General features: G+C 46.0%; 1 protein-coding gene across 1 annotated transcript; it reads left to right on the top strand.

The window, feature by feature from the left end:
- Positions 1 to 3,129: 3,129 nt before the first annotated feature.
- Positions 3,130 to 16,662, top strand: INA (internexin neuronal intermediate filament protein alpha). The gene is made up of 3 exons (XM_003255420.3): positions 3,130 to 4,317; positions 13,005 to 13,129; positions 14,671 to 16,662. The coding sequence occupies exons 1-3, from the start codon at positions 3,253 to 3,255 to the stop codon at positions 14,978 to 14,980; spliced, it is 1,500 nt and encodes a 499-aa protein (XP_003255468.1). The 5' UTR covers positions 3,130 to 3,252; the 3' UTR covers positions 14,981 to 16,662.
- Positions 16,663 to 25,129: the final 8,467 nt, after the last annotated feature.

The following is a 25,129-nucleotide window of genomic DNA, read 5'->3' as shown; positions in this document are numbered from 1 at the left end:
GTCCTATTCTGGCTGCACGGAAATATATATATATATATTTTGAGACAGTTTCACCCTTGTTGCCCAGGCTGGAGTGCAATGGTGTGATCTCAGCTCACCACAACCTCTGCCTCCCGGATTCAAGTGATTCTTCTGCCTCAGCCTCCAGAGTAGCTGGGATTACAGGCATGCGCCACCACCCTCAGCTAATTTTGTATTTTTATTGGAGACAGGTTTCTCCATGTTGGTCAGGCTGGTCTCGAACTCCTGACCTCAGGTGATCCACTCACCTCGGCCTCCCAAAGTGCTGAGATTACAGGCGGGAGCCACGGCAGCCAGCGGTACTGCATGGAAATTAACGAGACTTCAAGAGTCTCACTGCAGGCTGGGCGCAGTGGCTGACGTCTGTAATCCCTGCACTTTGGGAGGCCGAGGCAGGTGGATCACCTGAGGTCGAGTTCGAGACCAGCCTGGAAAACATGATGAAACCCTGTCTCTAGTAAAAATACAAAAAATTGGCCAGGCGTGGTGGCTCATGCCTGTAATCCCAGCACTTCAGGAGGCCAAAGCGGGTGGATCACGAGGTCAGGAGTTCAAGACCAGCCTGGCCAACATGGTGAAACCCCATCTCTACTAAAAATACAAAAATTAGCCAGGTGTGGTGGTGGGCACCTGTAATCCCAGCTACTCAGGAGCCTGAGGCAGAGAACTGCTTGAACCCAGGAGGCGGAGGTCGCAGTGAGCGGAGATTGTGTCACTGCATTCCAGCTTGGGCGACACAGAGAGACTCCATCTCAAAAAAAAAAAAAATTACAAAAAATAGCCAGGTATTGTGGCAGACACCTACCCGCTCACCTGTGGTAAGCCAAGATCACCTCCAGCCTGGGCAACAAGAGCGCAACTCCGACTCTCTGTCTTTTTTTTTTTTTTTTTTTTTTTTTTGATGGAGTTTCGCTCTGTCACCCAGGCTGGAGTGCAGTTGCATGATTTCGGCTCACTAAAACCTCCACCTCCCGGGTTCAAGCAATTCTCCTGCCTCAGCCTCCTGAGGAGCTGGGATTACAGGCCCATGCTACCATGCCCGGCTCATTTTTATATTTTTAATAGAGACAGGGTTTCACATGTTGGTCAGGCTGGTCTCGAACTCCTGACCTCAAATGATCCGCCCATCTCGGCCTCCCAAAGTGCTGGGATTACAGGCGTGAGCCACTGCGCCCGGCCAACTCCATCTCGGGAAAAAAAAAAAAGAGTCTCACTGCACTAAGCAGAATTATGTAGTGAAGAGAGAATGTATGCTTGTCTTTGCTTGCTGGTGATCTTGTGCTGCACCCGTACCTCAGTGCCTTATCTATAAGATGGAGGTGAGGGCCACCTTGAAGCATGGTTCAGAGGAGGTAAACCTACGCAAAAGTGCCAGCACAAGTACTGGCAGACAATCATTATTCAGCAGTGTTAGCAATCTTTTATTGTTCACCTTACCAGGTCTTTCTGAGCCCAAAGACCTCAGAATTGAGTCCCTCCAACTCAAGGCTTTGGTCTGTGATGAGGAACCAGAGGGGCAGGCTGTGGCAGGGCCTGACCATCTTCCATGACGTCAAGCACAAAGCCAAGAGATATGCTCCAAAGTCCCATAAGATCCCTTTTCACCCTTCCTTTGGTGGCCTGTCCCAAGCATATTCCCTTTTACCCATGAAGTAAAACTTATCCTAGAACTACGTCCTTGAAGATTCCAATATCAATAAAAGGCCCTCAGTCTGGAATTCTGGGATATAACTAAAAAGGTCTTCCTACTCCCTCTCCAAAGCCATATCCACATCCTGAATGATATTAGAAGCTTGAAAGTGGGTACATATTACAGACTCCACACTGATCCCTCCCAGCCTTCATCTTTTCAGATTCCATTCTTTGATTCTCATCCCCTGCCCCACCAACCCTACCATGTGGCAGAAGAGGCCGGCTCAGTCACCAGCACTCTCCCCCACTCCTGGAGTTTAATCTTTTTGCAGGGATCTCTTTTCTCCAAAAAGAGATCTGCACAGGGAGTGGCTCTCTGAAGCCAGTTGAGGACCTGCCCTGCTGGATTTACACAGACTGAAATCTCAAATGCCCACAGGGTCAGAGAGGTAAAGTAAATGAATTAAGAAGGGGGGCGTAATTCAGCGGAGAATGGCAGGGACTGTAGTGAACAGAAGAGCACACTTCTTATACAAATGGCAAGGGCAACTCACCTCTGCCACTGTGGGCATCCCAGCTCTTCCCATTTTCAGAAGAAGCCAGAAATCCAATTTGTGATTGAGGCACAATCACAAAAAGCCAGAAATCCAATCCACATTGAGGCAGCAATGTGGCCTCCTGGTTTAAAAATGCTCCTTTCGAGATATTTTAAAATATAACGCTCTAAAGACAAAAGTCTGCAGCCCCCTTTCCAGCAGCTTGTGGTCCTGGCCTGTGCCATGCTTTAGTGCCCTATTGATGAGCCCCAGCAATTCCCAGCGCCTCCTGCTCCCCCAAGTCTGGCCTCTTTTCCCCTCTGTACCGCCGCTTCTCCCCACTCTCCGCAGCTCGGGGTCACTTTCTTTACCGATCTCCCGTCTCTTCTGGGAGAGGCACTTTCCGAACATCTTTCCGCCCGGAGCCTCCCTAGGAGCTGCAGAGGGGCAGCTGGAGAGATGCTCTCTGACGTAGCATCTCCCACCTTTCTCCTTGGGGACCCTGAGGAAGGGGACAAGGCCTCGCCTGCGGGTCCTCACTGTAACTAGAAAAACACGGCCTCGCCCTCGGGAAGGCTTTCTGTTAGCCTCACCTCAGGATGAGGGTGGGTGTAGGGGACACCTCCCAGAAACCCCTAACCTCCCAGTGGGTTAAAGAAGAAAGAGGGGATAGGGTCAAGGGATGCGACAGAGCTGTGTGGTTTCCAGATGGGAAACCTCAGTCGTTTAGGCACCCCTCCGCTCGAGTCACTTCCGAAGCAGTCGATTCTTGGGGAGAGGCGCTGCGGAAAGGGGCGACTCCGATGCAGATGGCCCTGTCCCCGCGCCCCAGGTCGTCGCGCGCGCAGCTGCCGTAGTCACTGCGCCTCCCCGCCCCCGCTCCTGGATGCCCCCCTTCCCTCTCCGGGCCAGACTCGGAGCAGGAGCTCCGCCCCCAACGCGCCGCCCCAGCCCCGGCGCCTTAAAAGCCTGGCGCACCGCCCCGCCGCGCCCTGCCTGCCGCACCTCTCCTTTCTTCTGTAGCTCCCGCCGAAGCCGCACGTCCGGCCCGGATCCCGGCACCATGAGCTTCGGCCCGGAGCACTACCTGTGCTCCTCCTCCTCCTACCGCAAGGTGTTCGGGGATGGCTCTCGCCTGTCCGCCCGCCTCTCCGGGGCCGGCGGCGCGGGCGGCTTCCGCTCGCAGTCGCTGTCCCGCAGCAATGTGGCCTCCTCGGCCGCCTGCTCCTCGGCCTCGTCGCTCGGCCTCGGCCTGGCCTATCGCCGGCCGCCGGCGTCCGACGGGCTGGACCTGAGCCAGGCGGCGGCGCGCACCAACGAGTACAAGATCATCCGCACCAACGAGAAGGAGCAGCTGCAGGGCCTCAACGACCGCTTTGCCGTGTTCATCGAGAAGGTGCATCAGCTGGAGACGCAGAACCGCGCGTTGGAGGCCGAGCTGGCCGCGCTGCGACAGCGCCACGCCGAGCCGTCGCGCGTCGGCGAGCTTTTTCAGCGCGAGCTGCGCGACCTGCGCGCGCAGCTGGAGGAGGCCAGCTCGGCTCGCTCGCAGGCCCTGCTGGAGCGCGACGGGCTGGCCGAGGAGGTGCAGCGGCTGCGGGCGCGCTGCGAGGAGGAGAGCCGCGGACGCGAAGGCGCCGAGCGCGCCCTGAAGGCGCAGCAGCGCGACGTGGACGGCGCCACGCTGGCCCGCCTGGACCTGGAGAAGAAGGTGGAGTCGCTGCTGGACGAGCTGGCCTTCGTACGCCAGGTGCACGACGAGGAGGTAGCCGAGCTGCTGGCCACGCTGCAGGCGTCGTCACAGGCCGCGGCCGAGGTGGACGTGGCTGTGGCTAAACCAGACCTGACCTCGGCTCTGAGGGAGATCCGCGCCCAGTATGAGTCCCTGGCCGCTAAGAACCTGCAGTCCGCGGAAGAATGGTACAAGTCCAAGTTTGCCAACCTGAACGAGCAGGCGGCGCGCAGCACCGAGGCCATCCGGGCCAGCCGCGAGGAGATCCACGAGTACCGGCGCCAGCTGCAGGCGCGCACCATCGAGATCGAGGGCCTTCGCGGAGCCAACGAGTCCTTGGAGAGGCAGATCCTGGAGCTGGAGGAGCGGCACAGTGCCGAGGTAGCTGGCTACCAGGTAAGGGCCGGGGCTGGGCGTGGGGAGGGGTGCCCTGCCCTCTTCCGCTCGTACCCGCTTCCTCTGGTAAAACTGGGCCCCAGGACTTAAGGGGAGGGCAAAAGAGAGGATAGAAGAGCCCCGGCTGGAGGCTCTGGTTAACAAAAAGCCCTGGAGTCTTTAATGTTAATTTTAGGGAACGCCCTTCATTTATGTCCCTGCCCCAGCCCTTCAAACAAAGAAGCCCTTAAATTTCTTTGAGGTTCGAAAACCTAACTCTGCCTGTCTGTCAGCAAGCGGGCCTACACACACCGGCGACCCGGAGAACAGTGCCCCACCCAAAGTAGGACTGAGCCCAACGGGGCAGGTTACGTGGGCGGTGCTGTCTCGGCTATCTGGCTTGTTTGGTTGACTTTGAAAGGCTTTCTGTGCGCCCTAGAAGATATTTATGGAGTATGGTCTGCTTCAGGGCTGAAGGAAGAATGCGATCCTGAACTGGGAAGAGTCCTATCCCATTTTCTTGACTTTCGCGCTCCAAAAAGTAGAGATTGGGAGCCAACAAGCTGAGCGATGCTTGAGCTAGTAGTAACTACCCTGCTCTACCCTCCTCCCCCAACACACACACGCACGATTCCCTTGTCCACCAGCTAACATTTCCTCCTAAAGAAAGCGTTCGCCGGTTGGCAAAACGAGAAAGGTCGGGGCGCTGTCCACGGTGCTGATCTCCAGTTCTTCCCATCTCAGAAATGATGTCTCTCCTGTCTCGTGTCCCAGTTATGAATCTCTAGGCAATTAACTGCTTTGATTTTTTTTTTCCTACAACACCAACACATCAGTCTTGGCTACCTGCAATCAAAGGTCACCTCATAGATAACATCAGTTTTGGCTTTCATGGATGGCTTAGCACTAAACAAAAAACAATTTGCTCAGCAGCTGTGAGGTCTCACTTGAAAATTCCTGTTTTGTTAATATTTTTTTCATCGTAAGTGCATGTGATAAGTCACAGAGATGGTTTTTCTTTGTTCTAGTGTATGTATTTTTTCCATCTTTCTCTGTCCTCTAAGCTCCTGTGATGGTATTGATTGGCTATTTCTTCCCAACAAAGGCCACTGCGTCTTCAGTTTTACTATATAAGAAATTCTGGGATTATGACCGCAAAGGGCACAGAGGCAGGAGACAGGGTAAATGGAAGGTGTAGAAAAGAATTGAAATAGTGTGGTTAGGTTTCAAGGTACAATAAAAGCTCCTTTGAATAGAATGACAATAATTCAGAAACTTGCAATAATTCTAGCTAGGATTAAAGTTTACATTTGGTGAGATTAATAGGGCTTGGAACATCGGTAAAATAGAACCAAGAAAGGAATGAAATCTCAAAAGTAACATTTTAATCAGAAGCTAAAGAATTCTTATTGATGTGCAGGTATTTGCTGTTTGTTACAATAACTTCCTTTGATAAAGGAAAAAAGCCTGCTTGGACTGTGTAGGTTAGTTTGGTATTGCATTATCATTCAAATAAGTACTTCCATTTCTGCCTCAAAATCCATAACTTGAACTTTTCATTATGTACCCTAACCCCTGGATGGCCTGAATTAATCGCATTTGGCTAATTGAGACTTCATTTTTTTCTTCTAGAAACCTCCAAGTACAAGCTAGGTGGTCTTCTGGAGGGCTAGCCCAGTATTTCTACAAAAAAAGGATAACTTACTCAGAGCTGCCAGCTGAATGGGGCTTTTCCATGTTCTCTGTTTGCTTGTTATAGCCCATACATTCTAAGAGGTAGTGACAGTTTTGCCTGGCTTGTTTGCTGTAAAAGGCTTTCATCATTAGACAATGGTAGGGTCATCCAGACATGATCTACAGGAAACAAACAAAAAACAATAGAGAAACTGCAGCATCTGCAGCTCTGCGGTGCTGCCCCCATCAGCTTGAGCCTTTAGAGCCACAGAGGACCTGCTGATGGGAGTGGAAGAGGAGGTCAGACAACAGAGAGCTGGTTCCCTACTCCTTGGGAACTAAGGCTAAGGTGGAGCTCAAGTCTTACTGCAGATCCTAACAGCCTGATGCCACAAGGGTGTCTCTGACTGTTCTAACAATCTTGGCAGTGTTGACCAAGGTGAAAAGCCTCCCTTTCTACAGTGAGATTTAGCCATTGTTTTCTTACCCTCTCATCTCATCCCCACCTTTCACTGCAGTAATGGGAGGCTGTTCTCCTTCTTAGTGGTAGGGCCATTTTTCTTTTCAAACTTGGCACCCTCTATGAAACACAGGAAGGCCCCATTAAAGTCACATCTTCTCTGCCCCAGAGAGCTGATAGCCTATTTAAGGAGAGAAAGCTTCTTACACTTTTGAAAGGGTAAAAAATGATTCAAGGTGACACAGTAAGTACACAATAGTGTATGAGAGAGTCTGAATCAGGCAAGAGAAGAGATTAGGAAGAGCTAAGGCTATTGTCTTCAAAAGCCAAATGCAACTGCCCTCTGCATAGAAAGCTGATGGGGTTTCCATTTCTGACATAGGGCAATGCTGGTGCCTACATAGCCACTTCGACACCATTAGAGTCCCAGTTCTGTTAAAGATGTCCAAAGACATTCTTGGAGGGTACTCAGGGTCTCAGACCTCTACTGTGGTCAGTCTTGGAAAGTTGAAGCTTTCCTTGAAAGACCTTGCATCGCAGGTTAATGCTCTCCAGGGAGACAAGCCAAGTCTTCTCTTTTCTCTCCATTATGAGATTGGAGTACAGCCTAATTAAATAGCAGGAAGGGGCTGGCCCCTTGGAGATTGGAGGTGACAGTAGCTGCATATAAATCCATAGCTTGATAGATCCATTTCTAAAATTAGCTACACTTGATCTTTTTTAAGCTCTTCCACCTGGTTTTTGTTTCATTTTGTTTTGTTTGCCTCTCCCTATCTTACTGTATTACTGTCACCTGGGCTACCATGAGAGTATCTATATAGAAAAAAATTTAAACTAGTGGATCCTAAACCCAGTGACACTCCAAGGTCACTTGGGGGCTTAAAAAAATTATCAGGCCCACTCCCAAAGATATGGATTCAGCAGTTCACAGGTAGGGCCCAGGAATATGCATTTTTCAATAAAAGTGCTGCATCCTGTTGGTCCTCAGACTGACTTTGGAGTACACTGATCTAAACCACTTCTTCTGGTAAAGTAGTTTACGCAGATACGTATAATGCAGGATTTTCGAGTGTGGTGGAGGAAAGAAAAAGATGGGGACAAAGGAAAGGTAGGAGTGAGAATAAAGCATGCATGGTGAACCACAAAAATCCTCCGTCCGCACTCAAGTTGATTATGCAGAGCAGTAATTCTAAATAGCCTCTTTCAATCAGACTGTGGGGCACTCACTACAGCCTCCCTGACCCAGGGCCCCCGAAACGTGCTGAAATCCAAGCTCTGTCATTCTTCACCACTGCAGATGTTAGTGTGGCCAGTCATTTCTCTTACTCCACCCGGGATCCTTCCAGCCACGGGCTGCGATGCTCAGACGAGCTAAGACGATGCTCAGCGTTTGTCTTAGCTCCTCCAGGAGAGACCTCAGCTGGAGCTGGGCGTGCCGCCGTCCCGTTCCTTCAGGCTAAGCCGGCAGCAGCTGCGTGGTTGGGGGAGGGGACAGACTGCAGCGCTCTGCTCAGATCTCGAATTGGAGGCCATCTTTGGCAGGGCTTCTGAAGGGCAATGCAAGACACAGCCTTGATGTAGGGAGGAGAGCGCAAACAAAGAGACCAGACATTGAAGAGCAATCAATGGTCAGAACACAGCACACTTCCTTCTGAAAGGAGCAAAGTTGTGCTTTTCTCTACAATGATCTGTAAAATCGATATATGAAATTTGCAACATAGAAGTTCAAGGAAATCTCATCTGTCTAGAACTGAGCTCCCCAACCACCTCTTATTCAGAAAACACAGCTGTGAAACAAAAATAATGTTTTGAGCAAGGACCTAATTAACCTGCTGATGAGAAATATCATCTATCTCTAAGCCACACATTAGGAACTTGGCACGTCTACTGCCCCCAGCCTATTCATTCTTAACACGATTTCAAAATGCTTTTTTATTTGGTTTCAAGACTGCAGCAAGATGGAGAATGGGGACCACTGGAGTCAGGCATTGTTAAGAATGAGTAGCAGCAGATCCGTTCATCTTTCAGAACAAAGAAAATCAATGAGCATCAACACTAATTCAAACACGGCACTTTGGGGTTATTTAGGGTAGAATTAAACAGCTTGATGATATACCTCGGATGACCTAAAAGATGTCACCGAATTATTTTTAAAATTGATTATCATGACCCTTAATTGCTGTGGAAGGTGGCATTATGTTTAGTGTCCTGATTGTGAGTGGTATAAGCCACTTTAGAAAGGCTTTTTATTCGAAATTGTTATTTAAAAAAATCTGGTGCTTTAAGGTATATGCCTCCAACTATCCAATATTAAAGTGTTGTTATACATTACTTTTCTTAGTTATCTAAGGGGTTGGTAATAGTGAGGGCTTGTGATTAATTTGTCTATGTCATCAAAAGGATAGAGGGCCACCTGGTATGATAATATCAAGAATAAAAATCACTAACATTTATTGAGTTCTTCCTGTGTGCTGTGCTGTTCTAATGCCTACTAATTTAACAGATAATGGACTCATCATGTATTAATGTATATGTGAGATATATTAAATTGAAATCCTAATTTGAGGATCTCAGAACACCTTAGAAAAAGAATAAACATTCTAACTTTCCGTATGCAGAAGTAGAAGATTGGAAGGAACTAAAATGTAGAAAACTGGCTGAGGTCCAATGGATGTTAGTGGCAGAGCAAAAACTGCAACCCAAGTTCCTGATGAAATCCTCCTCTTATCTTCATATAGCATTCCTCCTCCTCCTTTGCATAATCATATTTTCTTCTTTCCCCTTTTTCCCTCACCCTAGACTCTTTTCCCTCTTACCACAGTAATATTGATTCTCTTGTCCCTAATATGTCAGTAGCAGAATTGATTATAACCTCAAATAGGAACTATCAGGTAAAATTTCTTGGTAAAAATCTCTTTAAGGCCTCATGATCTCTTAACACACTTTGAAATATATGCATCACGGTCCAGTATAATACATATTTTTCCTACTGACTGTCATTCCTTGTTCTGTATCCATCAGTCAATTGAGACTCTTCTTTGCAGTATTCCTGTCAATATTTATAGAACAGGTAGGTGGTATGAATTTTAATTCTGCAAATTCTCTTGATTTGGAAGTTTGCATCCCCTGATGTCTCAGCCCTACCTTTCACCATTGCTTTATCATTCTCACACAAGGGGAGTTTCAAGGGCCTGTCAACACTTACTTTCTTGAGGTTTCTGATATGTTTATCTGCATCACTGTTTGTTTTGTTTTGTTTTGTTTTTTGAGATGGAGTTTTGCTCTTGTCGCCCAGGCTGGAGTGCAATGGCACGATCTCAGCTCACTGCAACCTCCACCTCCCAGGTTCAAGTGATTCTCCTACCTCAGCCTCCAGAGTAGCTGGGATTACAGGCACATGCCACCACGCCCAGCTAATTTTTGTATTTTTAGTAGAGACCATAGTTTCACCATGTTGGCCGGCATAGTCTCAATCTCTTGATTGACCTGAACCCCTGACCTCAGGTGATCCGCCCGCCTCAGCCTCCCAAAGTGCTGGGATTACAGGCATGAGCCACCGCACCAGGCCCTGCATCACTGTTTCTTAAAAATAACCCCCAATCATTGTGTCTTTTTTTTTTTTTTTTTTTTAAGACAGGGTCTTGCTCTGTCGCCCAGGCTGGAGCACAGTGGCGCCATCATAGCTCACTGCAACCTCCACCTACCGGGCTCAAGCAATTCTCCCAGCTCAGCCTCAAGTGATTCGCCTGCCTCAGCTACCCAACGTGCTGGGATGCCCTAGAGACATTTTCTTGTTCTCACAACTGGGAGAGGGAAGTATGTGCTTCTGGCATCTAGCCAGGGATGCTGCTAAATATCCTGCATTTCACAATAACAAATAATTAGCCAGCCCAAAACATCAACATTGCCAAAGTTGTAAAACTCTGTTATAGAGGAAAGCAACAGAAAATAAACTAGTATAAACTAATAAATTGCCGGGGCCAGACACCGTGGCTCACGCCTGTAATCCCAGCACTTTGGGAGGCTGAGGCGGGCGGATCACAAGGTTAGGAGTTCAAGACCAGCCTGGCCAACATGGTGAAACCCCGTCTCTACTAAAAATATCCAGGCGTGTTGGTGCGCACCTGTAATCCGAGCTACTCAGGAGGCTGAGGCAGGAGAATTGCTTGAACCCAGGAGGTGGAGGTTGCAGTGAGCTGAGATTGCACCACTGTACTCCAGCCTGGGTAACAGAGCAAGACTCCATCTCGGGGAAAAAAAAAAAAGAAGATAATTTCATATAATGGTAACAGCTGAGAGCAGGGTGGCTGCATTCAATTGAGTGCTTTTTTTCTAATTTGTTCTCCCATTGGGTGTATCTTTTTCTAATTTGCTCAAGGTTCTTGCCTGGGCCAGCAGCTGCTCTGGCTTAAGGTAAAATAAAGTGCTGGGTTGGTTGAGGGTGGATACTTAAATTGGATGCAAATGAAGACCTGTCTGAGGAGAGGACTTTATTTTATTTTATTTTATTTTATACTTTATTTTATTTTATTTTTTGAGATGGAGTTTCATTCTTGTTGCCCAGGCTGGAGTGCAATGGCACGATCTCGGCTCACTGCAACCTCCGCCTCCCAGATTCAAACAATTCTGCCTCAGCCTCCCTAGTAGCTGAGATTATAGGCATGCACCACCACGCCTGGCTAATTTTTGTATTTTTAGTAGAGACGGGGTTTCTCCATGTTGGTCTGGCTGGTCTCAAACTCCCAACCCAAGGTGATCCTCCCGCCTCAGCCTCCCAAAGTGCTGGGATTACAGGTATGAGCCATCGTGCCTGGCAGGAGAGGACATTTGAACTGAATCTTTTTTTTTTTTTTTTTTTTTTTTTGAGACGGAGTTTCGTTCTTGTTGCCCAAACTGGAGTGCGGTGGTGCAATCTCAGCTCACTGCAACCTCTGCCTCCCGGATTCAAGTGATTCTCCTGCCTCAGCCTCCCAAGTAGCTGGGATTACAGGCGCTTGCCACTGCACACAGCTAATTTTTGTATTTTTAGTAGAGACGGGGTTTCTCCATGTTGGTCTAGCTGGTCTCAAACTCCCGACTCCAGGTGATCCTCCCACCTCAGCCTCCCAAAGTGCTGGGATTACAGGCATGAGCCATCATGCCTGGCAGGAGAGGACATTTGAACTGAATCTTTTTTTTTTTTTTGGAAACGGAGTTTCGCTCTTGTTGCCCAAGCTGGAATGCGGTGGCACGATCTCGTCTCACTGCAACCTCCCCCTCCTGGGTTCAAGCGATTCTTCTGCCTCAGCCTCTCAAGTAGCTGGGATTACAGGTGCCTGCCACTGTGCCCAGCTAATTTTTGTATTTTTAGTAGAGACAGGGTTTTGCCATGTTAGCCAGGCTGGTTTTGAACTCCTGATCTCAGGTGATCCGCCTGCCTCAGCCTCCCAAAGTGCTAGGATTACAGGTGTGAGCCACCGTGCCTGGGTGAACTGAATCTTCTATGACAAGGAGTCAGCCATGTAAAGACCGGCATTTTAGATAGAGGAAATAACAAGCCTAAAGGGCCTGGGACAGCAATGAACTTGGTATAGTTAAGGAGTAAAAGAAAAGACCAGGCTGGGCATGGTGGCTCCTACATGTAATCTAAGCACTTTAGGAGGTAAAGGCAGGAGTGTCTCTTGAGGCCAGGAGTTCGAGACCAGCCTGGACAACATAATGAGACCTCATCTCTACAAAACAAAATTTTTTTTAATTAGCCAGGCATGGTAGTGTACACCTGTTAGTCCCAACTGCTTGGGAGGCTGAGACCGGAAGAGCACTTGAGCCCAGGAATTTTGAGGCTGCAGTGAGCTGTGATCACACTACTGTACTCCAGCCTAGGCAACAGAGCAAGACCTTGTCTCAAAAAAAAAAAAAAAAAAATTCCTTCTGGCTGCTCAAGGACTATAAATATATAAATATAAAGTGATTTCTCTTCCATGCCTTGGTTTTTTAAAAATTCCGTGGAGTATTTCTGCTTTCTCCTTACCTATAATGTAAAATGCTGTCAGTAAAGTGACTGATTAGCAGGCTTCTAGGAAATCATCAAAATGAATGGAGGCAGAGAGGTCTTGCTGGAAAGCTCTCTGTGCTTTCCACAGTCGGAATTTTCTGAATCTAAGCTGCTAACCTGAGGCTTTGGGTTTTGGAAAGCACATGCTACAACAGAGTTATTTAGCAGCAACACAACAAGCAAGGGAGGGGTGGTAAGTGTAAAAAAAAAAAAATCATCTCCATGTTCAGTTGAGAACTCTATGCCATGTGGCTATCCTGAAAAGGGCAGGTGTTCACTTGCCCTCTGGGTAAAAGTTCCCAGTCCTCACCATAAGTCCAAATCTCTGGGGACCTTTATGGAAAAAAATGCAAATGCTGGGACCCCACCCCAGAACCAGTGAATCTGGATCTGGGCTCAGGGACAGGCCTGGATATAAGCAAGTTATAAGTTCATTAGGTGATTTTAACGTGTAGTCAGGGTTGGGAATCCTTGCCTTCTGGAAATCTTGAGGAATTTCAACTGGTTTGGCCTAACTATTTTGGATATGTTACTTTTCAGGATAGCATTGGGCAGCTGGAGAATGATCTGAGGAACACCAAGAGTGAGATGGCACGCCACCTTCGGGAATACCAGGACTTGCTCAATGTCAAAATGGCTCTTGACATTGAGATAGCAGCTTACAGGTACTGCAAAGGGCCTGCTTACCCAAGTAAATCCAGTCACCTAGGGGCAATGCTGCCCAAATAAGTGGGTCTAGTCTCTCTGGCTTCTGACTGGTGAGGGAGGGAAGAAGGGCATCACTGGCCCCTTTCAGGTGAGCTGACCGCTCTGTCGCTCTACTTAGATAGAATCCAGCTCCATCTTACTAGTCCCAGAGTATTCTGTGTACCTCTGAAAGGATTTAAGGGGATAATGTGAGTACACAGAGGTTAAAATAAAAACCCATGAGACTCGTAACTTTAAAAATAGGGTTTGGGGCCAGGTGCAGTAGCTCACTCCTATAATCCCAGCACTTTGGGAGGCCGAGGTGGGTGGATCACTTGAGATCAGGAGTTCAAGACCAGCCTGGGCAACATGGTGAAACCCCATCTCTACTAAAAATACAAAAATTGGCCAGGCGTGGTGGCACACAACTGTAGTCCCAGCTACTCTGGAGGCTGAGGCAAGAGAATTGCTTGAACCTGGGAGGCGGAGGTTGCAGTGAGCTGCGATCATGCCACTGCACTCCAGCCTGGGAGACAGTGAGACTCTGTCTCAAAAAAAAAAAAAAAAGGACGATTAAAAACTATTAAGAGTTATGAGAAACATGGTTTGGGGCCACTCTTTTATAGGACTGTTTTGGTCACATTGATAAAAATCTGTTATCTGAAATAGTGTCATTCACTGGTTTTTGCTATTGCTGGTTCTATTCCCTTTGTACCTGTATACACTGAAAAAGTACAAATCTCAAATCCAGGTTGAATAAGGCAGTTTCTACCACCTTTGTGGACATCTCACCTCCTTATCCCTATTGCAGCTAAGGTGTTAATTAGAAAAATTACTTCTCCCTAGGGCTTTGTTGCTAATTGCCAAAAATGGGTGTGATGTGGCCAAGTGGAGTTGTAGGTTTTCCTCCTGGAATATATTTGTGAACAGGATAGATTTTCCTTTGACAATGCTTTTGTTTTTGTTTTTGTTTTTTGTTTTTTGTTTTTTGTTTTTTTTGAGACAGAGTCTTGCTCTGTCGCCCAGGCTGGAGTGCTGGAGTGCAGTGGCATGATCTCGGCTCACTGCGACCTCCGCCTCCCAGGTTCACGCCATTCTCCCGCCTCAGCCTCCTGAGTAGCTGGGACTACAGGCGCCTGCCACCATGCCCGGCTAATTTTGTTTTGTGTTTTTTAGTAGAGGCGGGGTTTCACCATGTTAGCCAGGATGGTCTTGATCTCCTGACCTTGTGATCTGCCCGCCTCGGCCTCCCAAAGTGCCGGGATTACAGGCGTGAGCCACCGTGCCCGGCCGACAATGCTTTAAACATAGCTGGTGCTGAAGGGGTATGTGTGTGTGCATGCGTATGCACGTGGTCCAACCCTTTGAGCTTTGAAATTAAATATTTATTGGTTTCAATCTCATGAAGAAACTCCAGAGTCCTTTGGAATCTCTCTCAAATGAATCAGGACTGGAGGGTTGAGTTCTGGGGGGAAAAAGTTACCGACTTCCTAAGAGTTTTTCTCTGTTGAATTTACAGGAAACTGCTGGAAGGCGAGGAGACACGTTTTAGCACCAGTGGGTTAAGCATTTCGGGGCTGAATCCACTTCCCAATCCAAGTTATCTGCTCCCACCTAGAATCCTCAGTTCTACAACCTCCAAAGTCTCATCCACTGGGCTATCACTTAAGAAAGAGGAGGAGGAGGAGGAGGCATCTAAGGTAGCCTCTAAGAAAACCTCCCAGATAGGGGAAAGTTTTGAAGAAATATTAGAGGAGACAGTAATATCTACTAAGAAAACCGAGAAATCAAATATAGAAGAAACCACCATTTCAAGCCAAAAAATATAATTCCATTGCTTCAAAAAAGTTAATGCTTAAGAGGGAATGATATGCATTTGACTTGTTAAACAGCCTATTCCTGAACCATAACACCTGCCACCACTATAAAATGTCTTCAAGGCTTCAGTCTCATATTTAGTATTGAATACTTACATTCTCTAATAAGAAAACCACCCCTTAGATTGAAGTAAACTGCAGTCCTGGAGCAATCACAGATGAGTTATCTAAGAATACAGCTTTCTGACCTTCAGCTCACGCTTCACAGTGATTGATGATTCAGGTGCAGAGGAAGTACAAACTAAGGTGCTAAATCTGTGATCATCGTCATTTGCTGTGAACTGAAATTAAAACTATTCACACTACCCAGCCATTACCCAGCTAAATAATCTTACTCTAGATACCTAAAATATAAGATCACTGCCAGAGATAAACTAATGGTCCATACCCAATTCCACTCTGATAGAATTATTTCACTAATAATAGGTGTTTAATGGACACTTTTCACCTCCCTCAATTCCATATATCCTTTTCTTCCATGTAGGAAAAAAATAGTCTAGTGTAGTATTCTTCCCTTTTAAACACATTTTGGTTCTTCTCAAAAGAACTTACCCCCATTCGCTCTCTGCTCAGTGGGTAAAATTAGATGCATGTTGACCATGTCTATGATTCGTGTAATTACTTATCCCTACCCATTTCATATTCTTTCAATTCTGTAAGTTAAAAAAATGGCAGTGATGAATTTTAAGGGTTTCCCCCAACATATAAAATAATGAAAAGAATCCCTAGACTTTAGGCTTTCAGCTTACACAAATCTATTTAATTAGGAGAAAAAACTATTAAGGATGTAGCTTTTCACCTTTACTTTAGAAGCACAGTAAATACCCCAAACTGTGATGAAGCTGACCTTAGATTTAGTAGTATAAGCTAGAAGAAGTGAGTGTTTCTATGAGTGGAAAAAGCCAAGTGTCATTTACATGTCAGTTCATTTGTGGTGATATAGAATTAGCTTTTTCATCCCCTTACCCTTAGAATCCACGTATTCCCCTTCCCACTAGTCTAGGTCCTAAAGAGGCCTTGCTTTCATTCTCCTATGCCTTTTACAAGTGCTAAGTGTAGGATATTTTGTCACCAGAACACAATGCTACCGCCCCAAAGTAAAACCACTTGTGGTCAATCAACACTACCAGCGTATATATAAGAAAGAAATCTTTCTCTTTTCTAAAAGACTTCCCCAACACTTACCCCATGGCTGCACAGTTGGTGGGGTCCTGCCGGAGAGGAAGAGACACTCAGACCAGAGAAGGGGTGTGCATGCGCCTACTCGCTTGCTAGAAGTAGATTCTGGACAGTCAGCTCTTCATCTGCCCAGCTGTGTAGCATCTGCATTGCCCAATCTTTCATGTGTGCCAAGGCTGATGCAGGATTTGTTCTCTGTCCAGCAGTCACTTCTGCCAGAGCTGAAGAGTTGCCCCATCTCTGTTCCATGTCTCCTTTAAGAGCTCTGGTGATAAGGACATGATGCTTTTACTGAACTTTCTTATCCTAGCACATGCTTCAATAGTTCAAGGAACTTGAAAAATACTTTTCTCTTCTTCCTTACCTTTACCCCATCCCTGTCTTTACTCCTCTCACTTACTATAAGACATTAGTAACATAAGAAATTAAAAGTCACACAAATCCCACCAACATAATTTGTGTTCTGTGGTTCCTGCCCTTTCACTGAGAGAAACACTGTTTGGGTTCTGAGTCAGTCTGGTTCTAACTGATTTGTATCTTCTCTTTTTAGTGAGCCACCTTAATTGTCATGAACTTATTTATAGAAGAAAGATATTGGCCAAGCGTGGTGGCTCATGCCTGGAATCCCAACACTTTGGGAGGCCAAGTGGACGGGGGCGGGGGCAGATGGCCTGAGCCCAGGAGTTCGAGATCAGCCTGGGCAACATAGGGAGATCTCATCTCTCAAAAAAATATAAAAATTAGCCAACTGTGGTGGCTCCTGTAGTCCCAGCTACCGGGGAGCTGAGGTGGGAGGATCACTTCAGCCCGGGAGGTGCACGCTTCAGTGAGTTGAGATCACGCCACTGCACTCCAGCCTGGGCGACAGAGTGAGACCCTATCTCAAAAAAAAGAGTAACTTACAGAGTTGAAAAATGATTAATTCATAATAATAGATAACATGGAAAATGTTCAGAATCAAAGCAGAGAGGTCAAGGGAAGGAAAGCAAGTGACATCAACTATTACGTAAACAAGACAAAATGAATCCAAGAGATGAGGGGAAAGCCTTCCTGCAGCATGTGCTAATGATATCCCATATGACTTTCAGATTCATTAGACAATTATATCCCTTGCATCCTGAGACTTATTAATAATAGCTAAACTTTATTCAGTACCTATTTACTATGGGTCAGACGCTATATGAGGTAGTAAACATAGAATTATATAAACCTCACAACCACTCGTTAGGTATAGTATTTGTATGTCCATTTTACAAATGAAGAAGTAGAACCTCAGAATAATAAGGTTAAGACTCTGGTCTGATATCACATAGGAAGTGGTAGAGCTGAGCTTTGGACCCTTGTCTTCTGTCTGACTCTACAATGCTTGCTTTTCTTCCCTATTTTTTTTTTTTTTTTTTTATGAGATGGAGTCTTGCACTGTTCAGGCTGGAGTGCAGTGGCGTGATTTCGGCTCACTGCAACCTCCACCTCCTGGGTTCAAGCGATTCTCCTTCCTCAGCCTCCCGTTAGCTGGGACTACAGGTGTGTGCCACCACACCCAGCTAATTTTTGTATTTTCAGTGGAGACAGGGTTTCATCATGTTGGCCAGGCTGGTCGCGAACTCCTGACCTCAAATGATCCACCTGCCTCGGCCTCCTAAAGTACTGGGATTACAGGTGGGAGCCATCACACCTGGCCCTTATGTTTCCTTTCTACATAAATCCCCTTGCTGAAGGGAGTAGAAATCCTTCTTTTTATCTTGTTCCACCTCTTTCTCACCATGTTTTACTTAAGGTTTCTCTGTCCCAGAAACCTTCTGCAACACCAAATCCTCCAGGCAAACTGCTGCACTTGAAGACTTCCTCAGCCACTGCCTTCCTGCATTGCCAGGAGGTGGTGGTATCTCAAAACTGGACTTTGGGCCCAGCCAACCACAAATCACCTCTGCTTCTGCCAAAAATTACATGGACTTCGGTACTCGTTTTCTATTAAAAAAAAAAAAAAAAAAAAGGGAGGTAGGGTGGGCTTTCTTATAATTTAGCAAAGGAATTCTGTAGCTTCCCATCAAGGGGCCAGGAAATGAGGGCATATTACAGAAAGGACAATTCTACAAGAAGTGGTCAATCCAGGACACTTAGAATTCATTCCACTGCCTTGGCTATCGAGGCAAAATCTGAACCACTGTCTGGAAGCTGCAGCCCAAAGTTTAGCTCCAGAGTTAATGTAAGTCACAAATAATTGTGGGGATAAACTTCTAGAACTTACTTGTGAACTCAAACAGAGGACCAGTGCCACCATTAATGGCTCTAAGGACAAACATGAAATAGCTTTTAAAATGTATTTAAGGCCGGACGCAGTGGTTCACACCTGTAATCCTGGCACTTTGGGAGGCCGAGGCAGGTGGATCACCTGAGGTCAAGAGTTCAGGGCCAGCCTGGCCAACATGGTGAAACTCCATCTCTACTAAAAATACAAAAACTAGCCAGATGTGGTGGCATGCACCTGTAATCCCAGCTACTCGGGAGGCTGAGAGAGGAGAATTGCTTGAACCCAGGGTGTGGAGCTTCCAGTGAGCTGAGATCGCACCACTTCACTCCAGCCTGGGCGAAAGAGCGAAACTCTGTCTCAAAAAAAAAAAAAAAAAAAAAAATTTAAAAATCAAATGGGGCCAAGTGTGGTGGCTCACACCTGTAATCCCAGCACTTTGGGAGTCTGAGGCGGGTAAACCACGTGACTCCAGGAGTTCAAGACCAGCCTGGGCAACATGGCAAAACCCTATCTCTACAAAAAATACAAGAATTACCTGGGCGTGGTGGTGCACACCTGTAGTTCCAGCTACTTGGGAGGCTGAGGTGGGAGGATTGCTTGAGCCCAGGAGGTCGAGGCTGCAGTGAGCCATGACGGTGCCACTGCACTCCAGCCTGGGTGACAGAGTGAGACCATGTCTCAAAAAACAAAAAACAAAATACAAATCTGCAACAAAAAGCAGACGGAAAGTTGCCAAGGCTTGGCTGGGTGCAGTGGCTCATGCCTGTAATCCGAGAATTTTGGGATGCTGAAGCGGGTGGATCACCTGAGGTCAGGAGTTCAAGAGCAGCCTGGCCAACATGGTGGAACCCCATCTCTACTAAAGATACAAAATTAGCCAGGTGTGGTGGCAGGCGGCTGTAATCCCAGCTACTCAAGAGGCTGAGGTGGGAAAATCACTTGAACCTGGGAGGCGGAGGTTGCAGTGAGCTGAGATGGTGCTGTTGCAGTCTAGCCTGGGCAACTAGAGCAAAACACAGTCTCAAAAAAAAAAAAAAAAAGTTGCCAGGGCTGGAGAGAGGGGGCAATGGGGCATGACTATTCACTGGATGTGGGATTTTATTTTGGTGTGATGAAGATGTTTTGGAACTAGATAGAGGTGGTGGCGGCACAACATTGTGAATGTACTAAGTGCCACTGAATCATTCACTTTAAAATGATTGACTTTATGTTATATAAATTTCACCTCAATTTTAAAAACCTGCTGGTAGGAAATTTGGCTGGTCATGGTGGCTCACGCCTGTAATCCCAGCACTTTGGGAGGCCGAGGTAGGCAGATCATGAGGTCGAGATAGAGACCATCCTGGCCAACATGGTGAAACCCTGTCTCTACTAAAAATACAAAAATTAGCTGGGTGTGGTGGCACACACCTTCAGTCACAGCTACTTGGGAGGCTGAGACAGGAGAATCGCTTGAACCCAGGAGGCGGAGGTTGCAGTGAGCCAAGATCGGGCCACTGCACTCCAGCCTGGTGACAGAGCAAGACTCCATCTCAAAAAAACAAAACAAAACAAAAAACAAACCCACTGGTAGGAAAATTTGTGGAACTACCAGAAAAATATAATCATGAATGTCTCATACACTTTCCGCTCCAGCTGAGACCACTGTGTATAGCCACCGTGGGTCAATCCCAGTTAGAAGGAATCCCATTAGGAAAACATAAACCAGATCTAATAAGAGTATTGATTTCGGCCAGGCGTGGTGGCTCATGCCTGTAATCCCAGCGCTTTTGGAGGCCAAAGTGGGTGGATCACCTGAGGTCAGGAGTTCAAGATCAGCCTGGCCAACATGGTGAAACCCCATCTCTACTAAAAATATAAAAATATTAGCCAGGCATGGTGGCGGGCACCTGTAATCCCACCTACTTGGGAGGCTGAGGCAGGAGAATCACTTGAACCCAGAAGGCGGAAGTTGCAGTGAGCCAAGATCGTGCCATTGCACTCCAGCCTGGGTAACAAGAGCAAAACTCCATCTCAAAAAATAAAAAATAAAAAAAAGCGTATTGATTTCAAAATGAGCCCAAAGAAAAAGCCAGAAATCTCTCTGGATGTAAATGGGTTTAAACACACACACACACACACACACACGCACACACACACACACACAGAGAGAGAGAGAGAGAGCTGGAAATGTTGCTTACTTATAAGTACCATCACTAAATTTCAACTAATATTATTTTTATTATTATATCATCAGATGTCTCTAAGTTCCTGAAAAACACCTAAATTGTAGGAATACTTTTATTTTTTTGGCCGGGCGCGGTGGCTTACGCCTGTAATCCCAGCACTTTGGGTGTCCGAGGCAGGCGGATCACAAGGTGAGGAGGTCGAGACCATCCTGTCTAACACGGTGAAAACCCATCTCTACTAAAAATACAAAAAATAAGCCGGGTGTGGTAGCAGGCGCCTGTAGTCCCAGCTACTCGGGAGGCTGAGGCAGGAGAATGGCATGAACCCAGGAGGCGGAGCTTGTAGTGAGCAGAAATAGAGCCACTGCACTCCAGCCTGGGCAACAGAGGGAGACTCCATCTCAAAAAAAAAAAAAAAAGAATACTTTTATTTTTCTTACAACAAAATAAGTTTATGTACCTGAAAGATTTTTTGGTGTGTGTTTTTGTGTTTGTTTTTGTTGTTGTTGTTGTTGTTGAGACAGAGTCTTGCTCTGTTGCCCAGGCTAGTGTGCAATGGCATGATCTTGGCTCACTGCAACCTCTGCCTCTTGGTTTGAAGTGATTCTCATGCCTCAGCCTCCTGAGCATCTGGGATTACAAGTATGTGCCACCACACCCAGCTAATTTTTGTATTTTTAGTAAAGACGAGGTTTTGCCATGTTGGCCACGCTGATCTCAAACTCCTGGTCTCAAGTGATCCGCCTGGCTTGGCCTCCCAAAATGCTGGGATTACAGGTGTGAGCCACCACACCCGGCCTGTACCTGAAAATTAGCACAGTAATTTAAAATGGAAATAACAGAGAGTGGGCTTCATGGGCGTTTAAAGCAGAACTCATGTGACATTTTATTTTTCTTTATAGAACACACAATACTGGCTTTGCAACATTTTCAAGCTTAAGGTACGGATTACATTGAAGTCATCATGCATTTTGCGATTTTCAAATATCTCACGTGCCATTTTCAAAAGGGTGGGTGCTCCTGGCCGGGCGCGGTGGCTCACGCTTGTAATCCCAGCACTTTGGGAGGCCGAGGCGGGCGGATCACAAAGTCAGGAGATCGAGACCATGGTGAAACCCCGTCTCTACTAAAAATACAAAAAAATTAGCTGGGCGTGGTGGCGGGCGCCTGTAGTCCCAGCTACTCAGAGAGGCTGAAGCAGGAGAATGGCGTGAACCCGGGAGGCGGAGCTTGCAGTGAGCCGAGATTGCGCCACTGCACTCCAGCCTGGGCGACAGAGCGAGACTCTGTCTCAAAAAAAAAAAAAAAAAAAAAGGGGGGGTGCTCCTGAATCTAGCCAAATAAAGGACTGTTTTTATTACATTACCATGCCCTGCTGCATACTCTTAAAGGACGAAGAGAGTGATTTCTACATAGATCAAAGGGCTTCTCTCCTTCTTTATTGATCTCCCATAAGATGGTTTGATTTCCCCCATGTTTTATGCTGATATTTCACAGGTTTACTAGCTGGCGGCAGAGACCAGCTAAGATTTATAAACCCCTTTTTACATTCCCTTTAACACACACACACACACACACACACACACACACACACATACACACAGCAGAATTATGATAAAATGGAGTGAGTCACACTGCAGATATTTCAGGACTTATTTTTTTGCAGTGTCTCAGGGATTCTGAATGAAACAAAACAGAGGAAGCTCAAGCTACAAAGAAAGCTGAAGACTGATGTTAGAGGGGTCTCTAGGCTTGCTTCCTCATTGATTAATCACTGTGGATCACCACATGGCTATTATCTCCCATAATGAGGCAAATGGTCTCTGTTCTGAGTCTGAGACATTTCATTCTAGTTCTATCACACACTCCTAAGGGTTATAGAATGCTCAGTAGAGTGTAACCAAGATCATTTGTATAAGGACTAGAGTTTTGGAATATTAATGAGTGGCAGCTTTTAGTCAATTGCTGATTATTGCACACGGCAAAAATAGCATATTTTCTTAGAAGTGCTTATTAAAACAAATTTAACTCACAGGTTCATTTGCTATGCTACATGTATGAATAAGTGAGAGGTGTAATTTCAATCTTCCATGGTTTCCTGGGATAAGAATTCATACACGACATTTAAAATTCCTGATATTCTTTAGGGCTAAACAATACTTTATCTTAAACTAAGACTTTAGCTCAACAACAGGAACTTTCTGATAGCTGAAACTGTCTGTCCATGGAATAATCTAGTCATAAAGCAGAAGCAGAAGAGCTAAGATTGGAATTAGGGTGAAGGCAGAATGCAGGTCCAACTTCTGCTCCTGAGATGTTAATCGCCAAGCTGTATCCCCATCCTTTTCCTGGTTATTGATAGAAGCAGGTAAGGTGATAAATATGTAAGAAAGAAGAAAGGAAAAAATAGATGGCTCAACAGCAATCTTGTAATATTAATGGACCCTCTTATTCATCAGAAAGGAACTAACTCAGCAAAGTAATCTGAGAAGTGACTATGTAAGGACCATATTTGAACTTGATAACAGATTGTGCCAGGTACTGTTCCCAGTGCTTTATATATTCACTTGATTCTCATGACAACCCCTTGAGTTAGGTACCATTGTTCCCTTTTACAGAGAAGGAAAACTAAAGTTTACAAAAGTTAAATAATATGTCCAAGATCACAGAGTTTGCAAGCAGCAAAGCTGGGATTTTATGTTTTTTTGTTTTTGTTGTTTGTTTTTTTGTTTTTGTTTGTTTTTTGTTTTTTTTGAGACAGAGTCAGACTGGAGTGCAGTGGCACGATCATGGCTCACCGCAACCTCTGCTTCCTGGGTTCAAGCTATTCTCCTGCTTCAGCCTCCCAAGTAGCTGAGACTACAGGTGCTTGCCACCATGCCCGGCTAATTTTTATATTTTTAGTAGAGATGGGGTTTCGCTATGTTGGTCAGGCTGGTCTCAAACTCCTGACCTCAGGTGATCTGCCTGCTTTGGCCTCCCAAAGTGCTGGGATTACAGGCGTGAGCCACCACACCTGGCCTAAAGCAGGGATTTTAAGCTCTGTAGTCTGGCTCCATGATTTATGTCCTTAACGACTATGCAATACTGCCTTTATGTCTTATTTTATTTGATATTATTTTATTTATTTATTTTTTAAGAGAGAGGGTCTCATTCTGCTGCCCAGGCTGGAGTGCAGTGTTGTAATTATAGCTCACTGCAGTCTTGAACTCCTGGGGTCAAGTGATCCTCCCGAGTAGCTGGGATTACAGGCACAAAGAACCATGCCCAGCTCCCTGCCTTTATTTCTATTTGGGGAAAAAAAATGTTCCTGGCAGCCTTGGTCTTCATCTTCCAATTTAAAATATTATTCAACTAGCTTTTCTCTCAGGGAAAATGTTTCCTGAGAAACCTTAGAAGAAAAAAATTGTTTCTCATTTCAATGAAAATGGTGTCATAATAAGAAGCCCTGTAAAACCACAGACACCATCAGCACCAAATCAAAATGCAGTATCGATCAAGCCATAATACCCATTCTGTGTAAGTAACTACTTGGCAGGCTTTGGGGAGATCCATATGTCATTTCATTTGTGAGAGGACTATTAATCTCTACAGGTAATAAAATTTAGATTTCACTAGTCCAGTTTTGAAGAGAAGCCAATAATCAAACTCATATACACAACAACATAATGAAAAAGGATAAAAAATGAGGACTTCCTCTTAAGACATGGTCTAGTAAAGAAAACAAAGATGAACATTCAGAATCAGCATGTGCTTGAATCTTCTCTATTATCAGAGGTTTCCAGGATAACAAAATACAGCATAGTGGTTGCAATCATTAGAGGTTTTTTTTTTGAGACAGAGTCTCACTCTATCACCCAGGCTGGAGTGCAGTGGTGCAATCTCAGCTCACTGAAACCTCCGCCTCCCGGGTTCAAGCAATTCTCCTGCCTCAGCCTCCTAAGTAGCTGGGATACAGGCACACGCCACCATGCCCGGCTAACTTTTGTATTTTTATTAGAGATGAGGTTTTGTCATATTGGCCAGGCTGGTCTCAAACTCCTGACCTTGTGATCTGCCCACCTCAGCCACCCAAAGTGCTGGGATTACAGGCATGAGCCACTGCACCCAGCTGAGAGTTTTAAAGAAAAGAAAAACAGAATAAAAATTTTAACAGTGAGTTACATATACATCTGATGAGTAAATATCCCCTGGTGAAATTATAAGAACACTTATCTAAGAGTGGATAATAGGGTAAACACTTTGGACAAGCTGAATTGGACAAATACATGGGTCAAAGGTGTTACTTTCAGGAATCCTAAACCAAGTCTCTGTAGGAGAGAGGAAAGAGTATGTCCAGGTCAGTATTAGCTTGGAGTCCAAAGGAAGAACTGTTGGAAACTAGGTAAGAATGCATCTGACTCAAGCAGGAGAGAAAGGCAGTGCAGAGGAAGGAGAGTGACACCCAAGGTCAGCGGAAATGGCTGAGATCTATATTACAGAGAAAACGGGATGGCATTAAAG

The sequence above is a fragment of the Nomascus leucogenys genome, chromosome 3 (genome assembly GCF_006542625.1).
Source record: "Nomascus leucogenys isolate Asia chromosome 3, Asia_NLE_v1, whole genome shotgun sequence".
In the NCBI taxonomy this organism is placed as follows: domain Eukaryota; kingdom Metazoa; phylum Chordata; class Mammalia; order Primates; family Hylobatidae; genus Nomascus; species Nomascus leucogenys.
Note: the sequence above shows the minus strand (reverse complement) of the source record. Positions and strands in the feature narration are given on the sequence as shown.

Excerpts from the sequence above, each read along its gene's own strand:
- INA (XM_003255420.3), top strand. The coding sequence starts at position 3,253 with ATGAGCTTCGGCCCGGAGCACTACCTGTGCTCCTCCTCCTCCTACCGC. Across the intron at positions 4,318-13,004 it reads CCGAGGTAGCTGGCTACCAG|GATAGCATTGGGCAGCTGGA; the intron begins GTAAGGGCCGGG and ends GTTACTTTTCAG. Across the intron at positions 13,130-14,670 it reads ATTGAGATAGCAGCTTACAG|GAAACTGCTGGAAGGCGAGG; the intron begins GTACTGCAAAGG and ends TTGAATTTACAG.